The sequence below is a fragment of the Heloderma suspectum genome, chromosome 4 (assembly GCF_057233095.1).
Source record: "Heloderma suspectum isolate Gila_16-S chromosome 4, 16-S_ref, whole genome shotgun sequence".
NCBI classification, from domain to species: Eukaryota; Metazoa; Chordata; class Lepidosauria; order Squamata; family Helodermatidae; genus Heloderma; species Heloderma suspectum.
In genome coordinates, this window is record NC_139461.1 from 31,618,798 (window position 1) to 31,643,539 (window position 24,742).

Consider the following 24,742-nt stretch of genomic DNA (forward strand, 5'->3'; position numbering starts at 1 on the left):
TCCCAGTAAAAAACGTGATAGGCTACATAAAGATTTACATAGCCTATCATGGCTAAATTTTCCAAAAACACCGTGATAGGCTACGTAAGGATTTACGTAGCCTATCACATGGCTGACTGCAGGGACGCAAAGGGCGGCGGCTATGGCCGCCACCATTTGCGTCCCGGGCGGCCAGGAGGATTCATGGCCGGAGGGACGGGGCACCTCCCCCCGGCCAGAATTTCAGCCGGAGGGACGGGGCGCCTCCCCCCCGGCCAGAATTTCGGCCGGAGGGACAGGGCGCCTCCCCCCCGGCCAGAATTTTGGTGGGGAGGAACAGAGTGCCTCCCCCCCACTGTGAAGCAAGCTGCGGGACCAGGTAAGTGACTTTCGTCCATCCCTAGTGGGGAGTCTTGTCATTTCTTCACCACAATAAACAGTCCTAAATGCTCTCAAATTAATTAACTAACTTTGGGTTGCTAGTGGATTAAGTTATGCCTCCTCCTGCAGCCTCACAAGTGCCCTCCAAATCAGCTCTGGAGAGCTGGGGAGACCAAAAAAATTAGGCATGGCGGAGAATTCCGCCACGGATCTCGGTGAGGCCAAATGCCAGTGCATTCGGCTCCCCGAAATCCGTGGTGGAATGAACCCCCCCGCCCCACGAAATGGGCCCAGAATGGAGCACCTACCTACTGCCGTCCGCGCTGCATTGCAGACGCGGCCACCAATCACTTCTTTCATATAGCCGTGATAGGCTACGTAAATACTTACATAGCCTATCACGGCAAAACTAAGGGAACACAAATGGCGGCGGCTATGGCGGCTGCCATTTGCATTCAGTTTTTTTCCTACCGTGATAGGCTACATAAATATTTACGTAGCTTATCATGGCAAAACAGAGGGGCACAAATGGCGTAGTGGCCGCCATTTGCGCCCATCTCTTTTGCTGTAATAGGCTATGTAAATATTTATGTAGCCTATCACGGCAGAAAAAAAAGGGAACACAAATGCTGGCCGCTGTAGCCGCCTCCATTTGCGTTCGCTGTTGTTGTTTTTTTCCGTGATAGGCTACATAAATATTTAGGTAGCCTATCACGGCTAAAGCGGGAATGCAAATGGCATAGGGGACGCCATTTGCATCCCTGCTTTAGCTGTGATAGGCTATGTAAATATTTACGTAGCCTATCACGGGCCGGCTTAGGGACGCAAATGGCATCCCCTACACAGGACACCATTTGCGTCCGCACCAGCCCGGCAGCGGGCAGGATTCTGGGGGGGAGGAACGGATCACCTCCCCCCGTCGAGGATTCCGGGGGAGGAACGGATCGTCTCCCCCCACCTGCGGAACCCAGCGGAGCCAGGTAAGCGGGGTTTCGTACACCTCTAAAAAAGATACATAGTGAGCAGCAAATGTAAAACTTCCAAGTAAAATCTGAATAACAAGTAAGGAAAAAAATGTGAGGGCAAACATACTGTGGAAGGAGTCTTGAATATCTGAAGTAGTGAGAACAAGTGTTGGTAAGACATAAATGTTATGTCGGTTCGGCATCACTTTTTCTTCAGTTGGGCTCTTGTAGAATTGCTTCAGCACATGCCAAACAAAAACATAATTTGGCTGCATGTCTGTCCAGTAATATAACATCTTCATGACTTTTTTTCTATAATTTCTACACGTAGTTACAATACAAATTTACTTATTGTACATATTTATTCATCAAATACTGTTTTTCAGGTGTGCACTTGCAGTTTGTAAATTTCTCAACTGAGACAATACATGATTATTTGGAAGTAAGAAGTGGATCGACAGATATCAGTACTGTTATCGGGAGACTCAGTGGCCCTCAGCTACCATCTTCTCTTTTCAGCACCACCCATGAAACTAGTTTATATTTTCACAGTGACTATTCTCAGAACAAACAAGGGTTTCATATTGTGTATCAAGGTGAGCAATTTCAACAGCTTATTTTAGGAACATATATTTAATGCACATTTCATCATCAGAAGACAGGTACAAAATAACGTTTTATACGAAGTATACGTTAGTCATAAGTAGGGATGGAGGAGAAATTCATTTGTTTCATTTTTTAATGGGCACTTACCTAATAGTGCACTTTCAAGTGAATATGCCTTCTGAAACACAGTTATCCTTTGAAATTCACACTTGTCTGAAGTGCAATGAAGTTCTCCAATTAAAAAATGCACATATGAATAGGGATGTCAGAGAATTCCGCCACGGATCTCGGTGAGGCCGAATGCCAGTGCATTCGGCCCCCCGAACTCCGTGGCGGAACAGCCTGCCGCCCCCCGCCCCCCCATGGATCTCCCCCGGGACGAGACTTACCTAGGGCGGATCTTCCGGGTGGCGGTGGCGGCTGGTCTTCCGACCGACTGCCACCGCCGCCATTTCCACTCTTGTTTAAAAAAAAAAAAAGATGTGATAGGCTACGTAAATCTTGGCTGGGTGGGTTTAAAAAAACAACCCGCGTACGCAAATGGCGGGGGCTACGGCCGCCGCCATTTGCGTTCTTTCTTTTTCGCCATCTTAGTCTATGTAAATATTTACGTAGACTATGACGACGAAAATAAAGGGGAACGCAAATAGCATAGCGGGCACTATTTGCATTCCTTTTTGATTCGCCGTTTTAGCCTACGTAAAGATTTACGTAGGCTAAAACAGTAAATCAAAAAGGGACGCAAATAGCGCCCGCTATGCTATTTGCGTTCCCCTTTATTTTTGCTGTCATAGTCTACGTAAATATTTACATAGATTCAGAAGGAACGCAAATGGCGGTGGCCGTAACCGCCGCCATTTGCGTACACGGTTTTGTTTTGTTTTTTCCCCAGAGCCCTCCGCAGCCAGAAATCTGGCTGTGGACAGCTCTGGGCTGGGCTGGGCTGGGCCTGGCCGGCTGCTCCGCAGAGCTGCCACAGAGCACAGCCGGCCATCGAGGATTCTGGGGGGGAGGAACGGATTGCCTCCCCCCCCGTCGAGGATTCTGGGGGGAGGGACAGAACGTTTAGGGAAACCATGGTTTCAGAGCAATTTGAGTCTGCTGTGGATAACCCAGTATCATGGTATGTTATGATGTTGTTATGTTATTTAATTTATTTGTTAGATTTGTACACTGTACAACTGGCAAATGCCTTTGGGGCAGTTTACAATCATGAAACAAAACACACACAACAAAAACAAAATAATCACACACAAAAATACAACAATAAAAATATCCAAATAATACAATATTAAACATTTAAAAATATTAAAACATTAAATAGCCATCCATAAAAGTAATAATCAAAGCTACAGTTTAAATATTAAATGCCTGCTGGAAGAGGAAGGTGTCATTTAAATGTGTACAATGTGTCTTAGAAAGCCTCATAAGGTCTTTTAATTTACTAAAATTCTAAGTTTTTTGAAATACAAAATTATGCCTCAGGAAAGACCTTCCTCTTGGTGCACTGAGGAGATCCTGATACTTATTATTTTATTTCAGCATATCAGTTGCAAAGTTGTCCTGATCCACGTCCCTTTCGCAATGGTTTTGTCATTGGAACTGACTTTACTGTAGGACAAACTGTTTCATTTGAGTGTTTTCCTGGATATACTTTAATTGGAAACTCAGCACTAACTTGCCTTCATGGAATCAGTCGTAACTGGAACCATCCTCTACCAAGGTGTGAAGGTATGTTTTCAGTAGATACATACTAGTTCATCTGATTTTTTCCAGAATAGGCTATCTTGTGATTAAGTGCTCATAGAATTTGAATAGAACCAGAAGTGCTCTTCTAGGAGATAGGAATTATTAAGAGGTTGGAAATAGGGATGGGAGATTTTTAAGGGAACTGACCTAATTTGCACTTCCCAGATGAATATGTGGATTGGAACACAGTTATCTTTAAGATTGCGCACTTCTCTGAATTTTGTGACGTAGCTCTCAGCTCAAAAATGGTGTACAAAACTGTGTATATTAGGAAAGTTGCATATAAAAGTTGCATACAAAAATGCATATATTAGGAAAAATTGTGTACAAAATGCCTGTATTAGAGAAAATCACATACAAAATGTGTATATCATGGAAAGCTGTGTATGGAAAGAAATGCAAAATTCCATGCATTTTTTAATTGAAACGTACATGGAAATTGGATGCAACAGAATTATGATTGAATACATGTGAAACTGAACGAGACTGGAAACAGGCTGATTCGTCCATCCTTAATTGGAAGCAGGGTGCAGGATCAAAAGACAGATCGGACCAGCCTTCCCCAACCTGGTGCCTTTCAGATGTTTTGGAGAACAACTCCTAGCATTCCTTATAATTGGCCATGCTGGCTGGGGCTCAGGGGAGCCAAAAACAACTGGAGGACACCGCATTGGCGACGTCTGGTTAAGGCTGTCTGGGGCACAGGGTGACCTTCACACACATGGAAAGAGAACTGCTGAAGAGAGGCAGAAAGTGCTCCAATATCGCACTCCTAATGTCTTAAACGTGTTAGAGATCAGGCACATTATGTCTGCGCTAGGCTAATAACAAGCTTATGTGAGAGAACCTTTTTGTTTTATTGTGTTCTTAGTGTACAGTGACTAGCACATTCTAGGCTATTCCCATAATATTCCTGTAATATTGTGTTTTAGTGAGGTTACGGTTGGGGGTAAAGGGCAGCGTGATGCATTGCACAAGTTCAGTAGTATGTCTGCTTCCTAGCAACTATCACCTGAGGTAAAGGTGAGAGGTAAAGGTATAAAAAACATTAAAACATTTTTAAAATGCAGAAACTTTATGGCATTTCTGTACGTGATTGCCTTTTTCATTGTTGGGGTTTTTTTATAGCTCTTTGTGGAGGAAATATAACCGCTATGAATGGCACTGTATACTCTCCTGGCTATCCTGATGAATACCCAAACTTCCAAGACTGTTTTTGGCTTGTAAGAGTCCCACCAGGGAATGGAATTTATATCAATTTTACTGTCCTTCAAACAGAGCCAATATACGATTTCATAACTGTCTGGTAAGCAGAAATCAGCATTATTGATTGATTTTATCGGTTAAGACACTAGGAATGAAGAAGATTATTAGCTGCATTGTACTGATTTCTCATGTTTTATTATTCCAAATTTGTGGTGGAGAATGTTCTTCCAAACTGGCTCACAATAAAAGAAATCCTTTATTTTCTTCAGTAATGTAGCTAAAGAACAGCAAGAATGTGCTCCATGTTTGAAAATGAGGTTCTTTGGAATTACTTGATCCCACTAGGTTATATGACAAATACATTTGTGATTAAGGCTGTAATCCTATGCACATTTGGGAGTAAGCCCCATTGAACACAGTGGCACTTATTTCTGAGAAAACATGCCTAAGATCATGCTGCATGTGTAATATACCACTGATGAGTAATTGCTTCTCAAATGTATTTCATATATATATATATATATATATATATATATATATATATTTACACTTTTAGACCCAATAACTGCAGTTTGTATGGCACTGTATAAGTACATTAAAGGCATAAAATATAAAACATTGCATGGCATTCAAAGTAATAAAAAATCTACTGATGGAGAACTCTCAGTAGAGAATGCGTCCTGGTTCATACAAATAAATTCATGTCCTAATGACTACAAGATCGAGTGATCGCTTGCATGTATCAATGAATGCACCGCCACAGATTTATCACCACTGCTCAGACTTCCATCTATCCTGACCGCAGCTCAAATAAAATGGTTCAGTGGAGATGCTTCACACATTCAGCTATAAGTTAACGAGTGTATAGTGGTCAAGTGCATCTGTGAACCAGCCCCTGTGACACAACAGTTAAATACATGGTCCCAATCCAGGGGAAACTAGCTGCATGGCGTTGAAATAAGTAAGACTTGCAATTGTGACTAACTTGTCAGATTGATGTTAATGGTACTTGGGTGTGATTAACTTCGTCTAGGTAGAGATTATTATGTGAAACAGAAGTGTGAACACAGCTCTGTTATGGATCCAACATCTGCTTTTCCAAATTTTGTTTGTGGGCATGGAGAGAACAATTGGCAGCCAGAATACAAGATTCTTTTCAAAATCCCGGTCATAATATTGTGATGTGAGCAATGCTTCCAGGAATGGCAGGGTGACTTGATCTTAGCAGGAAAACAAATCAAAGAGGGTAGTTGAAAAGGAAGAGAGAAGGACTAGTTGTTGGAAAGTTGTATAATCTATATAAGAATACGTTACTGTAACGGTTATTACTAGATATCTACCAGACTGATTTTGCTCATTTTTTTTTTTAACTGAAGCTTGGGCAGTGTAGATGTGCAGAAAATGTTGAAACATCAAAAAAGTTCAAAGCTCAAGCTTTAGTAGTGAAACACTGTTTATTTGCTCTGCTCCAGTCTCCTATTGCTCTATGGTTCAGTGCCAGTTGATTTGATTGGCACCAACCAGCACCTGATCAGACATCACATGTTTTCAACTTCACTGAAAGTAGGGATGTCAGAGAATTCCTCTGAGAATTCCCATTGGGGTCGGTGGCGGAATGGAGCACTCACCTCCGTGCCCCTCCGGAATCCGTCCAGGCCAGCTCCTCCACGTGGTGATCCTGCGGAGCCAGCCACCGGCTCTGCAGCGCTGGCGATACAGTCGGCTGCCATTGCCGTGCCATGTTGCTGTGCTAAGTCCGGACGTAAATGGCTTCCACTACGCCATTTGTGTCCCTGTTTTCACACGATAGGCTATGCAAATTATATTTACATTGATATTTGCGTAGCCTATCGCGTGAAAACAGGGACACAAATGGCGTAGTGGATGCCATTTGCATCTGGACTTAGCACAGTGATACGGCACGGCAAAGGCGGCCAGCTATATCGCCAGCTCTGCGGAGCTGGCGGCCAGCTCCGCAGGATCACTGTGGAGCAGAATCGGCCTGGACAGATTCCAGGGTGAGAGATGGATCACCTCCCACCGTCCTGCGGACCCCCACCCACCCAGAACGGGGTAAGTGATCCACCCATCCCTAACCGAAAGACATGCTATGATCTTTTTTTAAAAGAACGTGCCAAACTATGCCTGATCTGACATCATATGTTTTTGAACTCCATTACCTGCATCCTCCTGCTTTCCTTTTTGTGTTCCAGTTTGCTTTTGCTCTTATTTGTTTTGCATCACAGGGAGGCTTCACAGAGTGCTATTAGGCCTCGGGGCAGTTGCTAGAGGCAACAGCCATGCCCCCCCAGATTGTATTGCTTCAAATGGGGTGAATCAGAGAGCGAGGAGGGAGCGGCTTCTGCTGCTTCTCCCATGATGCCCTGCATGCGGGTGGGATTTGTGTGTGTGTGTGTGTGTGTGTGTGTGAGAGAGAGAGAGAGGGAGAGGGAGAGAGGGAGAGAGAGATGGGAGTGTATTTGGTGGGGCAAAGTGGCAAGAGCGGGCAGGGTACAAGACCATCACCATATTGGATGTCTCTGGCTCAGGACAGGTAGGAGGAAGATGGTCCCCCCAACCCTATCTCACTTTGCGGCGTATGCCCTGGTTCAGAGATACTTTCAAACTATGTTGTCACTATGTTGACAACCAGTGATCACCTGTCTACTGTGTATAAGTCAGATTTCTCTTAAAACCAGATACCATCTAGAGCCAGTTCAATACTAGGGCTGTGCATGGACCCCCCCACTTTGCTTCAAATGCTGCTTCAAATCTTCCAAAATAGCCCCACACCACTTTGGACCAAATTGGACACCCTCCGCTTCAACGCGGATCTGAATCCGAAGCAAGATTCGGATGTCCAGATCACTCTTTGGGGGCATTTCCCCACTGACTTGCATGGGAAAACAAATAGCCATAACTTTTTTTCTGTTTTCATGTTAAATACATGACATTTGGGGAACTCTCAGGCCCCTGTAGTGGTGTCCACCTGCCAAATTGCAGACAATTCAGCGAAATATTTTTGTGCTAGGTGCAGTTGAAATTTGATTTTATCAAGGAAATCTCTCAAAGCAAAGAGCTATAACTTTTAACTGTTTTCACAAGTGCTTGAAACTCCTCTCAGACCCTCTGGAGGGCATCTCACTTAGGGATGGGTGGATTCCCTACCTTTCTGTCCTCTGGGAATCCATCCATGGGGGGTGGGGGAGGCAATCCATTTCTCCCCCCCGGAATCCTTGTGAGTCGGCTTCGCTCCACAGCAGTTCCGCGGAGCCGCCCGCCAGCTCTGTGTTGCTGGTGATACAGCCGCAATTGCCGTGCTGTATCACTGAGGAATGACTCCAGATACAAATGGCATAGTGGATGCCACTTGTGGCCGTAAAGCCCTTGTTGTTGTTCAGTCGTTCAGTTGTGTCCGACTCTTCGTGACCCGATGGACCATAGCACGCCAGGCCTTCCTGTCCTCCGCTCTCTCCCGGAGTGTGCTCAAGTCCATATTCATGGCATCGGTGATGGTATCTAGCCATCTCATCCTCTGCTGTCCCCTTCTCCTTTTGCCTTCAATCTTTCCCAGCATCAGGGTCTTTTCCAGGGAGTTTTATCTTCGCATTAGGTGGCCAAAATATTTGAGCTTCAGCTTCATTATCTGTCCTTCCAATGAGCAGTCAGGGTTGATTTCCTTAAGGATTGACTGATTTGACCTCCTTGCAGTCCAGGGAACTCGTAAGAGTCTTCTCCAGCACCACAGTTCGAAAGCATCGATTCTTCGGCACTCAGCCTTCCTTATAGTCCAGCTCTCACAGCCATACGTTGCTACTGGGAAAACCATAGCTTTGATTAGACAGACCTTTGTCGGCAAGGTGATGTCTCTGCTTCTTACTATGCTGTCTAGGTTTGCCATAGCTTTCCTCCCAAGGAGCAAGCGTCTTTTAATTTCATGGCTAGAGTCAGCATCTGTGGTGATCTTGGAGCCCAAGAAAATGAAATCTGTCACTGCTTCCATTTCTTCCCCTTCTATATGCCAGGAAGTGATGGGGCCAGATGCCATGATCTTCATTGTTTTAATGTTGAGTTTCAAACCAGCTTTTGCACTCTCCACTTTCACCCTCAACAAGAGGCTCTTTCGATCCTCTTCGCTTTCTGCCATTAGGGTGGTATTGTCTGCGTATCTGAGGTTGTTGATAATTCTCCTGGCAATCTTAATTCCAACTTTTGATTCATCCAACCCGGCGTTTCTCATGATGTACTCTGCATATAAATTAAATAAGCAGGGTGACAATATACAGCCTTGTCGTACTCCTTTCCCAATTTTGAACCAATCGGTTGTTCCATGTCCGGTTCTTACTGTTGCTTCTTGTCCCTCATACAGGTTTCTCAGGAGACAGGTAAGGTGGTCTGGTACTCCCATCTCATTAAGCATTTGCCAGAGTTTGTTGTGATCCACTCAATCAGAGGCTTTAGCGTAGTCAATGAAGCAGAAATAGACGTTTTTCTGGAATTCTCTTGTTTTCTCCATGATCCAGCGAATGTTGGCAATTTGATCTCTAGTTCCTCTGCCTCTTTGAAACCCAGCTTGTACTTCCAGTAATTCTCGGTTCACATACTGATGAAGCTTAGCATGTAGGATTTTGATCATCACCTTGCTGGCATGTAAAATGAGCACAATTGCACGGTAGTTTGAACACTCTTTGGCATTGCCCGTCTTTGGAATTGGAATGTAAACTCACCTTTTCCAGTCTTGTGGCCATTGTTGAGTGTTCCAAATGTGTTGGCATATTGAGTGCAGCACTTTAACAGCATCATCTTTTAGGATCTTAAATAGCTCAGCTGGAATACTGTCATCTCCGCTAGCTTAAGGCCCACTTGATTTCACTCTCTAGGATGTTCAGAGCTCAAGTTCAGTGACCGCACTATCATGGCTATCAGGGACATTCAGATCTTTCCTGTATAGTTCTTCTGTGTATTCTTGCCACCTCTTCTTAATCTCATCTGCTTCTGTTAGGTCCCTGCCTTCTTCGTCCTTTATCATGCCCGTCTTTGAACAAAATGTTCCCTTCAGATCTCCAATTTTCTTGAAGAGATCTCTAGTCATTCCCATTCTATTGTTTTCTTCTATTTCTTTGCATTGTTCATTTAAGAAGGCCTTCTTTTCTCTCCTTGATATCCTCTGGAACTCTGCATTCAGTTGGGTATATCTTCCCCTTTCTCCCTTGCTTTTCGCTTCCCTTCTTTCCTCAGGTACTTGTAAAGCCTCATCAGACAGCCACTTTGGTTTCTTGCATTTCTTTTTCTTGGGATGGATTTAGTTGCTGCTAGGGATGGCAGAGAATTCTGCCACGGATCTCGGTGAGGCCAAATGCCAGTGCATTTCGCCCCCGAACTCCGTGGCGGAATAGCCCGCCACCCCCCCGTCACCCCGCGGATCCCCCCCCGGGACGAGACTTACCTGGGGCAGATGTTCCAGGCGGCGGCTCCAGCGGCGGCTTTGGCAGCGGTGGCTCCAGCAGCTGGTCTTCCGACCGGCTGCCGCCGCCATTTCCAGTGTTAAAAAAAGAGAAAAAAATATGTGATAGGCTACGTAAATCTTAAAAAAACAACAACACGCGCGTACGGAAATGGCGGCGGCTACGGCCACCGCCATTTGTGTTCCTTATTTTGGCCTGTCTTAGTCTACGTAAATATTCACGTAGACTAAGACAGGCCAATAAAAGGAATGCAAATGCGTCCGCGCGTGCGCGCGTGTTGTTTTTGCGTACATTTGCATACGCGCATGTTGTTGTTGTTTTTTAAGTCAGACGTGATAGGCTACGTAAAGATTTACATAGCCTATCACTGCTGACTACAGGGACGCAAACGGCAGCGGCTATGGCTGCTGCCATTTGCGTCCCTGCTAGCCAGCTGCCGGATGTCCGGCTGCTGGCGGAGCTGGCCGGCAGCTCCGCGGAATTCCCACAGAGTGGAGCTGGCTGGCCAGGATTATGGGGGAGAGGCATGGAGCGCCTCCCCCCTGGCAAGGAGTCCGGGGGGAGGGACGGAGCATCTCCCCCCCCAGCGGAATCCGGCGGAGCCAGGTAAGGCCAATTTCGTACACCCCTAGTTACTGCCTCCTGAACAATGTTATGGATCTCCGTCCATAGTTCCTCAGGCACTCTGTCTATCAGGTCTAATCCCTGAAATCTATTCCTCACCTTCACTGTATATTCATAAGGGATATGATTTAGGTCATACCTGAATGGTTTAGTGGTTTTCCCTATGTTTTTCAATTTAAGCTGAAATTTTGCAATAAGAAGCTTATGATCTGAGCCACAGTCAGCTCCAGGTCTTGTTTTGACTGACTGTATAGAACTTCTCCATCTTTGGCTGCAAAGTACATAATCAATCTGATTTCAATATTGACCATCTGATGATGTCCATGTGTAGAGTCACCTCTTGTGCTGTTGGAAAAGAGTGTTTCCTGTGATTAGTGTGTTCTCTTGGCTAAACTCTATCAGCCTTTGTCCTGCTTCGTTTTGTACACCAAGGCCATGCTTGCCTGTTATCCCGGTTATTTCTTGACTTCCTACTTTGGCATTCCAATCTAGGGATGTCAGAGAATTCCGCAATGGATCTCAGTGAGGCCGAATGCCAGTGCATTCGGCCCCCCGAAATCCATCGCGGAACGAAGCCCCTGACCCCCTAACCCACGAAAGCCATACAGGTCAAAGTCCCCGCCGCCCCCACCCCACGAAAGGCGTGCAAAACGGAGCCCTTACCTGCTCCTGTCCGCGCTGCTTTGCGTATAGCGGCCGCCATTCACTTCCTCCTCTTCATAGCAGTGATAGGCTATGTAAACACTTATGTAGCCTATCACGGCTAACGCAGGGATGCCAGTTGCATCCCTGCGGAGGCTGTGATAGGCTATGTAAGTATTTACATAGCCTATCATGGGGGGGGGGGGAACCAGCATATGCAAATGGCGGCGGCTACTGCCATTTGCGTACGCTGGGTTCCCCCCTCCACTGTGATAGGCTACGTAAGTATTTATGTAGCCTATCACAGCGGGGGGGGGGAAACTAGGGATGGCGGAGAATTTCTCCCCGAAACTTCAGGGGGCCGAGCGCCAACGTGTTCGGCCCCCCGAACAAGTTTTGGGGAGAAATCCTCTGCACCCCCCGCCCCCCGCCCCCTGCCCCCTGCACCCCCCCCGGGACAGGACTTACCTTCGCCGAATGTCCCTCCTGGCGGCGGGTCCGGCCGGCGGTTCGGCGGGTGTTGGTGTGGGGCGGGAGCGCCGCCGCCATTCCAATAAAAGAAAAAAAAACAAAAACACCCCTGTGATAGGCTACGTGACGATTAACGTAGCCTATCACGGGGGCGTTTAAAAAAAAAAAAACTTTCGAGTTCGCGGCCGGGCGAGACGGGAAGCCTCTTCCCCGGCCTGAATTTCGGCCGGGGCGAGGCGGGAAGCCTCCCCCCCTCCACCTGAACTTCACGGGGGGAGCAGCGAAGCGCCTCCCCCCCACCACGAACAAGCTTCGACGAAAGGTAAGTGACTTTCGTCCACCCCTAGGGGAACCCCAGCATATGCAAATAGTGGTGGCTACCGCCACTTGCGTATGCTGGGGTTTTCCCCCCTGCCGTGATAGGCTACGTAAATATTTACATAGCCTATCATTGCTCAATATCAGGACGCAAATGGCGGTGGCTACGACAGCCGCCATTTGTGTCCCTGCAGGGCTGCCCAGCGGCCGGATGTCTGGCTGTAGGCGGCCAGAGCTGGTCAGTGGCTCCGTGGCTTGGCTGCGGAGCGGAGCCAGGTGGGCAGGATTCCGGGGAGGGGGACGGAGCACTTCCCCCCCATCGAGGATTCCGGGGAAAGGGACGGAGCGCCTCCCCCCACCGCGGTTGTCCCTTCGCGGAGCCAGGTAAGGGATTCGTACAGCCCTATTCTAATCCCCTATGATGAAAAGGACATCTTTTTTTGGTGTTGGTTCTAGAAGGAGTTGTAGGTCTTCATAGAACCGATCAACCTCAGCTTCTTCGGCCTCAGTGGTTGGGGCATAGACTTGAATTACTGTGACGTTGAATGGTTTGCCTTGGATTCATACTGAGATCATTCTGTCATTTTTGAGATTGTACCCCAGTACTGCTTTTCCCACCCTTTTGTTGACTATGAGTGCTACTCCATTTCTTCTAAGGGATTCTTGCCCACAGTAGTAAGTATAATGGTCACCTGAATTAAATTCCCCCATGCCTGTCCGTTCGCTGATTCCCAAGATGTCGATGTTCAATCTCGCCATCTCATGTTTGACCACCTCCAGCTTACCTTGATTCGTTGCTCTTACATTCCAGGTTCCTAAACAATATTGTTCTTTACAGCATCGGATTTTCTTTTCACCACCAGACACATCCACAGCTGAGTGTCCTTTTGGCTTTGGCCCAGGCACTTCACTCTTTCTGGTGCTACTTGGAAATACCCTCTGCTCTTCCCCAGTAGTATATTGGACACCTTCCGACCTGAGGGGCTCATCTTGCGGCGTCATATCTTTTAGCCTTGTGATACGTTCCATGAGGTTTTCTTGGCAAGAATACTGGAGTGGGTTGCCATTTCCTTCTCCAGTGGACCACATTTTGTCAGAACTCTCTGCCATGACCTGTCCGCCTTGGGTGGCCCTGCACGGCATAGCTTATGGCTTCACTGAGTTATGCAAGTCCCTGCTTTGTAGCAAAACGAGGCACCTCTGAATCAGCCTGCTTCATCTTGTTATTCGGGCTTTGGACTGAAGAGGTGCACAGCCCTATTCATTACTTCACCCTGATATGGGTAATACAGAATTCTACTTCTTAAGAAAAACTCTCTCAGACAAGATTTGTCTTCTTGTCTTTTACTACAAAGTATTAGAATACCAGTACTAAATACAAGAGCTTATGCATGCATAAATTCAAACACACAAAACATCTAACACCATTCTTAAACAAGGCTTTAAGCAGAGTCAAGTACATTTGCTAGTTCTCAATAATAACCGATATCAAGCCTACCAGGTTGATTCTACAGGCACACATTGGGGAAAGCTGATCCTAAAGGATAGCTTCCACTGTTGCATGCTCTCAGTCTCTATATACTTTTTGGATGCTATAAAATATGTCCAAACTATTGTTTACTAGAGTTTATATTTACTATCCAAGAATTCCAAAGATAACCTTTCTACTCTAAATCTTCATATGTCTAAATAAAAGTATCATTTTTAATGTTTCTTATCAAGATTAATGTGCATACCAACATATTTATCTAAACAGTTTAGCTTTCTATGAGATGTTACAGGTACGCTTTTCACACAGATATATTTACTTGACATCATCCTGTCTTGTGAGTCTGCTTTTCTTACATATTTATGGTCTCCAGTGAGGCCTCTTGGTCACTTATCTGATTGCCTATCTGAGCTAATGACCTTACAAGACCCTACTAAGTGAAAGTTATAAACCTAAATTTAACATTGACACCTCCTTATTTGGATTCTTTTTTAAACAGTAAAAGGATCTAATGATCAATTTCTAATGGCCTGGTACAATTGTCTCTCATCTGGCAAACCTCAGAGCTAAGACATTTTAATTATTTTTGGGTAAGAAGCCCATACAGGGTGATACTTGGCATTGGAATCCGATTTTTAATTCTAGAATTCTCTTGGAGGCATTTGATTATAGAATTTCCTAATTGAGCAGGAGGGGTAAGATATCATGCTAATATGAAAGATTTGCTTGATCTGTAGGGATGTCAGAGAATTCCGCCATGGATCTCAGTGAGGCCGAATGCCAGTGCATTCGGCCCCCCGAAATCTGTGGCAGAACGGCATGCCCCCCTGCCCCCCCCCCGCAGATCCCCCTAGGGACGAAACTTACCTGGGGCAGATGTTCCGGGCGGCGGTGGCTCTGGCGGTGGCGGCGGCTGCAGCGGCTGGTCTTCCAACCGGCTGCTGCCACCACCATTTGCAGTCTTGTCTTTTTTTTTTTTTTTTACAGAGACGTGATAGGCTACGTAAAGATTTACATAGCCTATCATGGCTAGGTTAAAAAAAAAAAATGCATACGCAAATGGCGGCGGTTATGGCCGCCGCCATTTGCGTTCCTTATTTTTTGCCGTCTATTTACGTAGGCTAAAACAATGAATCAAAAAGGGACACAAATGGTGCCCGTTACACTATTTGCGTTCCCCTTTATTTTTGCCTTAATAGTCTATGTAAATATTTACGTAGACTAAGACGGCGAAAAATAAGGAATGCAAATGGCGGCGGCCGTAGCTGCTGCCATTTGCGTATGCAGTTGTTGTTGTTGTTGTTTTACCCAGAGCCCTCCACAGCTGGAAATCCGGCTGCAGACGGCTCTGGCCTGGGCCTGGCTGGCTGCTCTGCAGAGCCGCCATGGAGCACAGCCGGCCGTCGAGGATTCCGGGGGGAGGGACAGAACACCTCCCCCCCACCATGAACATAATCCGCAGAAAGGTAAGTGACTTTCGTACATCCCTATTGATCTGCCACAACCTTTTGTTTTTCAGGCCCAGGGGGAGGGAGTGGGGCTTCTTGGGTGGATGTTTGGAACACCCCCTTTCCTCGCAACAGAAGAGGGGTGGGTCTTTCTATGCTTTCATGTGATGGGAGGGGTTTCTTGTTGGAAGGAGGGAGCCTAATTGTGTGGGTGAATTAGAGGGAGGGAGGTGTGTTGGAAGACCCCATTTGCTATGGCGGGGGGAGGCTTGTTTAATGTAGTGGGAAGAGGTCATATTATTCAGGTGCTCATTGAAGCAAAGCTGATGCAGGACATAATTGGAAAGATGAGAGAGGAACAGGGAGGGGAAGAAGGAAATGCCTCCTGAAAGTTGTTCCTGTTGCAAGGGAAATGGCCAAACATATTTTCAACCAGTCATTCTCAGTCTACTAGCACCCATGGCAACACGGGCTTTACACTAGTAAAAGAAATATTGTGACCATAAAGAGGAGGAAGATACAGCAACTATTCCGTGTTTCTGTTTTAACCGCCTCATTTGCTAGGCCATCCACCTGTGGCTCCATTGATCCTCATTTGGCCTTACCCTTTGGTCACTACAGACGTGGGACTGCATGCTGTGGGCAGAACCTTGCTGCTGGTAGTGCCGTGCTAAGCTGGAAAGCAATGGAGGTCTATCAGAAATCTCCCTTATCTTGTAGGGATGTCAGAGAATTCCGCGATGGATCTCGGTGAGGCTGAATGCCAGTGCGTTTGGCCCCCTGAAATCCATCGCGGAATGAAGCCCCTGCCCCCCAACCCACAAAAGGCGCACGAGACAAAGTCCCCGCTGCCCCCAACCCACAAAAGGTGCACAAAACAGAGCACTTACCTGCTCCCGTCCACGCTGCTTTGCGAATGGCGGCTGGCCTGCAGCCGCCATTCACTTCCTCCTCTTCATAGCCATGATAAGCTACGTAAATACTTACATAGCCTATCACAGCTAACGCAGGGACGCCATTTGCATCCCTGCGGAGGCTGTGATAGGCTATGAAAGTATTTACATAGCCTATCACGGCAGGGGGAAAAAAACTAGGGATGTCAGAGAATTTCGCCATTAATGTCGGGGAGGCCAAATGCCAGCGCATTCGGGCCCCCGAAATCAGTGGTGAAACAGTCTCCCCCCCGCCCCTCCCGGGACGGGACTTACCTTGGGTGAATCACCCTGGCAGCAGCAGCTCCAGTGGCGGTTCGCTGGCGGCGGCTGCGGCGGCCGGTCTTCTGACCGGCCACCACCGCCACCATTTCCAAGTTAAAAAAAAAAAAAATGTGATAGGCTACGTAAAGATTTACGTAGCCTATCACGGCTAGATTTTTTAAAAATGCCATGATAGGCTATGTAAATGTTTACCTAGCCTATCACAGCTGAGTTAAACAAAACAAAAAAAACCGCGTGCATGCATGTACAGCATGTAAATGCATGTACAGCAAATGGCGGCGCCTATGGGCGCCGCCATTTGCGTTCCTTATTTTGGCATGTCTAGTCTACGTAAACATTTACGTAGACTACGGCGAAAATAAGGGGAGCGCAAATAGCGTAGACACTACGCTATTTGCGTTCCCCTTATTTTTGCCGTAGTCTACGTAAATGTTTACGTAGACTAGACGTGCCAAAATAAGGAACGCAAATGCCTCGTCGAAAAGGTAAGTGACTTTCGTACATCCCTATGCTGGACTATATAAGCTGTTGGGCTGATGCAGTGGGGCTCTTCAGTTCTCATGAATCCATAGGGGTGGACGAAAGTCACTTACCTGTCCTCGAAGGACGTTCGCGGTGGGGGGGAGGCGCTTCGCTGCTCCCCCCGCGAAGTTCTGGCCGGGGGGGGAGGCTTCCCGCCTCGGCCCGGCCGAAATTCAGGCCGGGGGGGAGGCTTCCCGCCTCGGCCTGGCCGAAATTCAGGCCGGGGAGGAGGCTTCCCGCCTCGCCCGGCCGCGAACGCGAAAGTTTTTTTTTTAAAAAAAAAACGCCCCCTGATAGGCTACGTGACGATTCACGTAGCCTATCACTGCTAGATCTGCAAAGTCAGCCGTGATAGGCTACATCAATTGTCATGTAGCCTATCACGGGTGACTTAAAAAAAACACAAAAAAACGCGTACGCTAATGGCGGCCCCCATAGGGAGCCGCCATTCGCGTTCCTTATTTAGTCACTGTAGTCTACGTAAATGTTTACGTAGACTACAGAGACTAAATAAGGAACGGGAATGGCGGCTCTCTATGGGGGCCGCCATTATCCGTACACACTTTTTTTTTTTTTTTTTAAGTCACCCATGATAGGCTACGTGACGATTGACGTAGCCTATCACGGCTGACTTTGCAGATCTAGCCGTGATAGGCTACGTGAATCATCACGTAGCCTATCAGGGGGCGTGTTTTTTTTTCTTTTATTGCAATGGCGGTGGCAGCAGCCGGTCGAAAGACCGGCTGCCACTCCCGCCCCGCTCGAACACCCGCTGAACCGCCGACCGGACCCGCCGCCGGGAGGGACATTCGGCGAAGGTAAGTCCCGTCCCGGGGGGGGTGCGGGGTGCGGGGGGGGTGCGGAGGATTTCTCCCCGAAACTTTTTTGGGGGGCCGAACACGTTGGCGCTCGGCCCCCCGAAGTTTCGGGGAGAAATTCTCCGCCAACCCTATGAATCCATCCAACATTTTCTGTTAGCATCCTTGCTTTGAATCAGTTGTTCAAGCAGTATTGAAACAAAGGCTGCATGGGTTTTCATACATTCAGAAGGATATTTAAAGAGGCATCATGTGAAATAACTAAACCCTTGATGCAAATTGAGATGCATGTTGAAAAGCAACAAGCACTTGATGGGACCTTGTTTTTGTTGTGGTTGTTATTGGCTTGGTATTGTTAAAAGAAACAATAGAGGAAAAAGAGCAGGCCATTTCTAGAAATAAAACAAAATGATGTAGAAAAGCTAGGATTTTTGTTTTTTTAGAGTGACATTTTGCCTAGTATTGAGTTGTTTAAATGTCAGCTGGAACATTAAGGGCCACACAATTTTAAAAGGCCTGTGTGGCACAGAGTGGTAGGCGGCAGAATTGCAACCGAAACTCTCCCCACAACCTGAGTTCGATCCCAGCAGAAGCTGGGTCCCAGGTAGTTGGCTCAGGTCGACTCAGCCTTCCATCCTTCCGAGGTCAGTAAAATGAGTACCCAGCTTGCTGGGGAAAAGGTTGTCACGACTGGGGAAGGCAGTGGCAAACCACCCCACTACAGTCTGCCATGAAAACGCCAGCGAAAGCGGCATCCCTCTAGGAGTCAGCAATGACTCAATGCTTGCACACGAGGAACCTTTTTTAATTTTTATGTTCCTTCAAATGTCAGCATTTCAGTGTCTGAATATGACCACAAATCTTATGGCTGTGACCAAATGCTAGCATCTGTACTTCAATGAATTACACCTGCACATTAGATAGAGTTTGAGTGCTCCATAAATATTGTTTTCAGAACATTAAATGTCTGCAAAAAACACTTGACAGAACGTACATTGTGTACATCAAAATGTGGTGTGCACATATTCTGTAGTTGTTTCACGCCATGCAAAAGGATGGGACCAGTCCAAAATACTATAAATGCCATCCTTGAAACAGCAAGAGTTAGAGCAGCAGGGGCTGCTTGCTACTTGATCTTCATCTTTGCCATTTTAGAGACTTCAAGGTGAGGATGACAGAGAAGTGAAATGAGAAGATACTGATTCTTCCAAATATTTCAAGGTTTATAGAGAAAGTCTATAAAGAAAAAATAGGGAAGAAAGGATTAGGAGATTGATCTTAGTAATATTAAAGGAATGGGTGTGTGTGTGAGAGAGAGAGAGACAGAGAGAGACAGAGAGAGAGTAGGGATGGCGGAGAAATCCTCCACGGACCCCAATGAGGCCGGATTCTATTGAATTCGGCCCCCTGAAGTCTGTGGAGGATCAGATCTCCTACCTCCGCCTCCCTGCGAAGTCCTCACCAGTTGGATCCTGCCCGCCACCAGCTCTGAAGCCCCAGCGATACAGCTACCATTGCCGTATTGCTGGCTGGACTGACGGACTGTGGACGCAAATGGTGTCTGCTGCGCCATTTGCGTCCCTGCTCTTTGACATGATAGGCTACGTAAATCTTTTTACGTAGGTGGCTTTTTTTTTTACCCAGCTGGCGGCTCCGTGGAATCGCCGCGGAGTGGAGCTGGCTGGCGAGGATTCTGGTGGGAGGGACAGATCGCCTCCCCCCCGCAGGACCCCCCCCTCCGTGGGAACAGCAGGTAAGTAATTCATACGTCCCTAAGAGAGAGACAGAGAGAGAGAGAGAGAGTAATGAATGCGTGTGCCTTATTTATTTATTTATTTATTTATTTATATGTTCATTTAGGATGCACACAAACTTAATAGGTTATGTTCCCTAGAAACTGCCGCTACACATCTGCTCCTATACACCTGTACATTTATTTCAATATTTCTTCACGCAAGTTCCATTGAAATGAAGAATAAAATAAAGTAAGGGACACCAGCTGCTCTCCATGAATTTTGCACTTTGTATATACTGACTTGCAGAATTACCTGTTTTCCAGCTCTTCCTCACCTATACTTCATTGCTTGTGTGCCTTGAATTCTTACCTAAAGCAGTGTTGTGTTGCTGATTTTAATTTAATTGTGTTTCTGATTGTGTTGTTCTTTCTTAGGGATGGCCCCGACCAAAGTTCACCTCAGATTGGTCAGTTTAGTGGCAACACTGCATTGGAATCGGTTTACAGCACTTCAAATCGGATACTCATAAAGTTCCACAGTGACTTCACAACAAGTGGCTTCTTTGTGCTTAGTTATCATGGTTAGTGTCACATGTTTGCTGATGGTCTACTTTTTTTCTCACTGTAAAAGGTTTGTATTAAACACCTGATATGGTGACTGTTATGGCACAACAGTCATATTCATGGCTATGGAAAAATTAAAATATTGGTAGCCTGCACTCCACGGGAATGGCCTTAGGATTTGTAGAGAGAAGAGCAAGGGGTGGATGGAAAACTACCAGCAAGGGGTGGATGGAAAACTACCAGCAGAGCAACACAGTGAAAAACAGATCAACAAAGCCAAAGTGGTATCCAGGAAAAAGTATTCTACAGGACAAACGCTGATGAGAAAAGAACAGAACTCCACTTGGAATCAACCTTTTTAGACTTGGAAGGGATCTTGGAGGTCGCCTAGTCCAACTCCTTACTCAGTATAGGATCTAAAATGCAAGTTGCAGGTACGGTATCCATGACAAATGGTTGTCCAGCCTCTGAATAAATACCTCTAGCAAAGGAAAGCTCACCACTTTCTGAGGCAGTCTGTTCCACTGTCGAACAGCTTTTGCATTTAGGAAGTTTCTCCTATTCTGTAGCCAAAATCTGCTTACGTGCAATTTCCATGCATTACTTCTAGTCCTACCCTGGAGCAAGCAACAGAAGACAAGTCTGCTCCATCTTATGCATAATATCCCTTCAGATATTGGAAGACAGCTATCATAACCATGATGTGAAAATCAGCAAAAGTTGACCTCATTAAGGTTCTCCACATTCCACCTTGGTCCAAGTCATGCCCATATCGGGTTGTGAGTTTTCTCGGTGTGTGTGAAAATTGTGTGTGTGAAAATTGTGAAGTACTTGGGTGTGTTTCAGAAGTACGCAAACTTCTTCATTGATTAAAGTGTGTTTGTGTGCACTTTTTAAGGCCTCATTTATAGGATGTCAGATATCTCACTCCCCTGTAAACCACATACGTTTACACACTCTGCTTCATGATGACCCTTGCTTACAGATCCCTACTTATAGACATATTGCTATTTAACATCTACATGAAACTAGGGATGCTGGAGAAATTTGAGACGGACTAAAATGACCTCTGATTTCTAAGAATCCAACCTGTGGAATCTGCTGCAGAGCGACCCCCTCATGGAGTAGGGATGTACAAAAGTCACTTACCTTTTCAAAGGGTGACATTTGCGGTGGGGGGGAGGCGCTCCATCCCTCCCCCCAAAATTCTCTCTGGCTGGCTCCACTCCGTGGAGATTCCGTGGAGCCACCAGCCGGGGCCGCCTGCAGCCGGACATCCAGCCGCTGGGCAGCCAAGCCTGCAGGGACGCAAATGGCAGCTGCCATAGCCGCCGCCATTTGCGTCCCTGTATTTTGCCATGATAGGCTACGTAAATATTTATGTAGCTTATCATGGAAAAAAACAAAACAAACAGCAGATGCAAATGGCGGCGATGGCCATTTTAATCCCCCACTATTCCAGTCTCCAGGATCTTGTTCTTTTCATCCATCCCCTGCTGCCACCATCTTTGCATTATGCTAAATGGGGTTACCAAGGAGTCATTCAGTCTTAATGTAGAAGTTACTAAGGTTCAGTCCTTACTGGAAGTTGCATGTTTTGATTTATAAACTCTGTACCCTAATCCCAAGTGTGTGGTGGCTTGCTATGTTACTTCTTTCTGGACTAAAAGGCACAGTGGAAATGCTCAGTGGCACTGTGTTGTTCATTGTACCTTCTTATGATCCAGAGGTGATACCTGGCACTGTGAGCAAGTTTCAGATAAGGATGTATGAGAAACTAGTTTTACCCAGCTTGTGCCTCCTGTAACTGAGTGCAGGCACAAATGCAAAGTGCAGTAAAAGTCTGTACATTTCCGAGCTTGTGGGAAATTAAAATAATGCATTTGGGTAATGCTTACATTTGAAAAATGCACATGAAAAATGCACACAATAACACTTTAATCAATGGGAGAAAGATGTGCACATTTAAAAATGCACAATTGATGTGTACATATGGGAAAATGTGCACAAAGACACACATTAATTTTCCTGTGAAAAGAAAAAAAAAAAAAGCAGCTTGCAATCTGATATCGGCATGTGTCGGAACAAGTTTTGAGATGGAATTTGTAAAACTTTGATGAGTTTGAGTTTTGCTGACTCACACATCCCTAGTTTCAGAGTCCTGTGTAGACCCTATTTCAAATTAATCCCTAGAATGCCCCTCCACTGCTGCCTTTCCTTTCTACCCAGGGTAGCTTTAAAATGAACGGTTAAGACATAAAATCTTAAGATGGGCAAATCTCCCAGATTTGCTAGTTTAGAAGGTGGGGTGAAAGAAGTTCATAGAAGGGCAGAGAAACATATCCACCATGTTTTTCTTGAGTGCTTGGGTATCTAACAAAAGTAATGCTACCACATGTCAGGACCCACTGTTGCTAGGTACTGATGCTTGCACTTAGAACTACAACAAGGTCCAGTATCTCATTACATCTAATTATCTCCTGAGGAGCTGGAGGAAATTGCACTTCCAGTTATTTCATATCCATATAGAAGGTGTACATGTACACCCATTAAGGCTGCAATGCTATGCATGATTAGAGAGAGAAATGTCCTACAATTCCCAGCATTCCCCAACCAGCCATGCTAACTGGAGAATGCTGGAAGTTGTAGGACTTTCCTGTCTAAACATGCATAGGATTGCTCCCTGAATGTATTACTGTTTAAGATGACAGAAGGAGTTGGAATAGTGTTCTTGAATATTTATTTTTTGTCCACAGACATATAGTCATACCTCCTGTTCATCACTTTATCCAAAATACGTGATAATTGAGGGATCACCATTAAGGTGGGAAATGAATACTATGTGGAAACGAGCATTCTGAAACAACCATCTCGTCTTAACATTCCAAACCCCATTGAATTAGGGTGGTCTGCTGATCTTCGCAAGATAAAGCCATAAGTGTTGTTTATTTTAATCATATGAAACGGAGCAACATGTTAATCATAATGCCTTCTGCTGTATTTCATAGCGTACCAACTTCGAGTGTGTCAACCTCCACCTGCTATAACAAATGCTGAAATCCTGACTGAGGATGATGAATTTGAAATAGGTAAAGTCAGTCTATGCACAAATGACATATATTTTCACCCAAAAATAAAAACTGCCAAACGTCACAAATGCTCTGGTGTTTAATATTCATATCAGTATGGGCAAAGTTAAAAATTAAAAGTAGCTTTATGTGTTTAAACAGCCTACAATTTAGTTGAACTGAAGACTTTGGAGAATTTGGAAAATATCTGGATAACCGAAAGTTCAGAAAACTACTGCATCTACATAGGTTCATGTTTTCTTGAAGCTCCATGGAGGAATGGAGATGAATAAAATAAAAGGAAATTATGATTGGTGAATCCATTTTCTACTCTTTAAAAAGCTTTCCATATCTCTGGGGTTTAGTCTCATGGCATTTTCTAAATATCCAGCATTATCGCCATTGTTTTCAATGGCAATATCAAAGGAGTGGCCTCTTCCTATAGCCACTTCTCAGTTCAAGGAGGGCAGGGTGGAATTACTGAATGTTTAGTCAGCTGCAGTGTGGCTCTAACCCAGAAACGGGCCAGTGAGGATTGAGCATGCTTAGTGGGCACAGAAAACTGACTAAGTGTAATAGTGGCCAGGCAAGGAAAACCAGGGGAGGGGAGATGGAATGGAGTGACTGGAACCTTGAACAGAAGCTTTCACTCTGCAACAGGCGTTGGTTTTTTTTTTTTGGTAGGGGCCCATTTGTTATATTTTAATTTTATTTTGTTTATACCTGTTTTCATTTTAAGGCTTACTGCTATAAATGCATACTTGCATCATAAGGGCTTGATCATGTTATGTGCAGGTGCAGTACCTGCAAGCAGATGATGAGTCTCACAGGGCTCAATGTAGCCCTATTATTTTGTCCTGCCCACTGCCCAACAGGAATCCATGGCCACATATGCAGGTAGTCCAAGGCGACACTGCAGGGGATTGAACATGTTTGGACATCCCATATTACTATCTGGTCTCTATCTCCACGTCCTGCAAGTTACTAATAGTCTGGAAATAGAGTAAGTTGTATAGTGGATGGAAGATCTGCATAGACTTCCCATTTTCTCTATTGCCCTCTTAAGAACATAAGAAGAGCCATGCTGGATCAGATCAAGGGTCCATCTCATTCAGCATTCTGTTCACACACTGGCCAAACAGCTGCCCACAGGAAATTGACAAGCAGGACATCAGTGCAACAGCACCTTCCTTCCCATGTTCCCCAGCAACTGATGCATATAGTCATACTGCCTCCGATACTGGAGGTAACATATAGCCATCAGGACTAGTAGCCATTATTTTCCATGAATTTATCTAACCCCCTTTTAAAGCCATCCAAAGTGGTGTCCCTCACTACATCTTGTGGAATTCAATTCTATAGTTTAACTTTGCGCTGTGTAAAGAAATACTTCATTTTATCTGTCCTGAATCTCCCACTAATCAGCTTCATGGGACGACACAGCGTTCTAGTATTATGAGAGAGGGAGAAAAAAA

General features: G+C 45.7%; 1 protein-coding gene across 1 annotated transcript in view; it reads left to right on the forward strand.

Annotated features, from left to right (window-relative positions):
* The window catches only part of CSMD3 (CUB and Sushi multiple domains 3), an 819,154-nt gene that overhangs the window by 646,906 nt on the left and 147,506 nt on the right, over positions 1–24,742 (forward strand). The window contains exons 40-44 of the mRNA XM_084851442.1: positions 1,712–1,921; positions 3,474–3,662; positions 4,809–4,986; positions 20,071–20,216; positions 23,208–23,288. Coding sequence (XP_084707568.1) covers positions 1,712–1,921; positions 3,474–3,662; positions 4,809–4,986; positions 20,071–20,216; positions 23,208–23,288 — 804 coding nt within the window. The remainder of the gene's footprint in view (positions 1–1,711; positions 1,922–3,473; positions 3,663–4,808; positions 4,987–20,070; positions 20,217–23,207; positions 23,289–24,742) is intronic.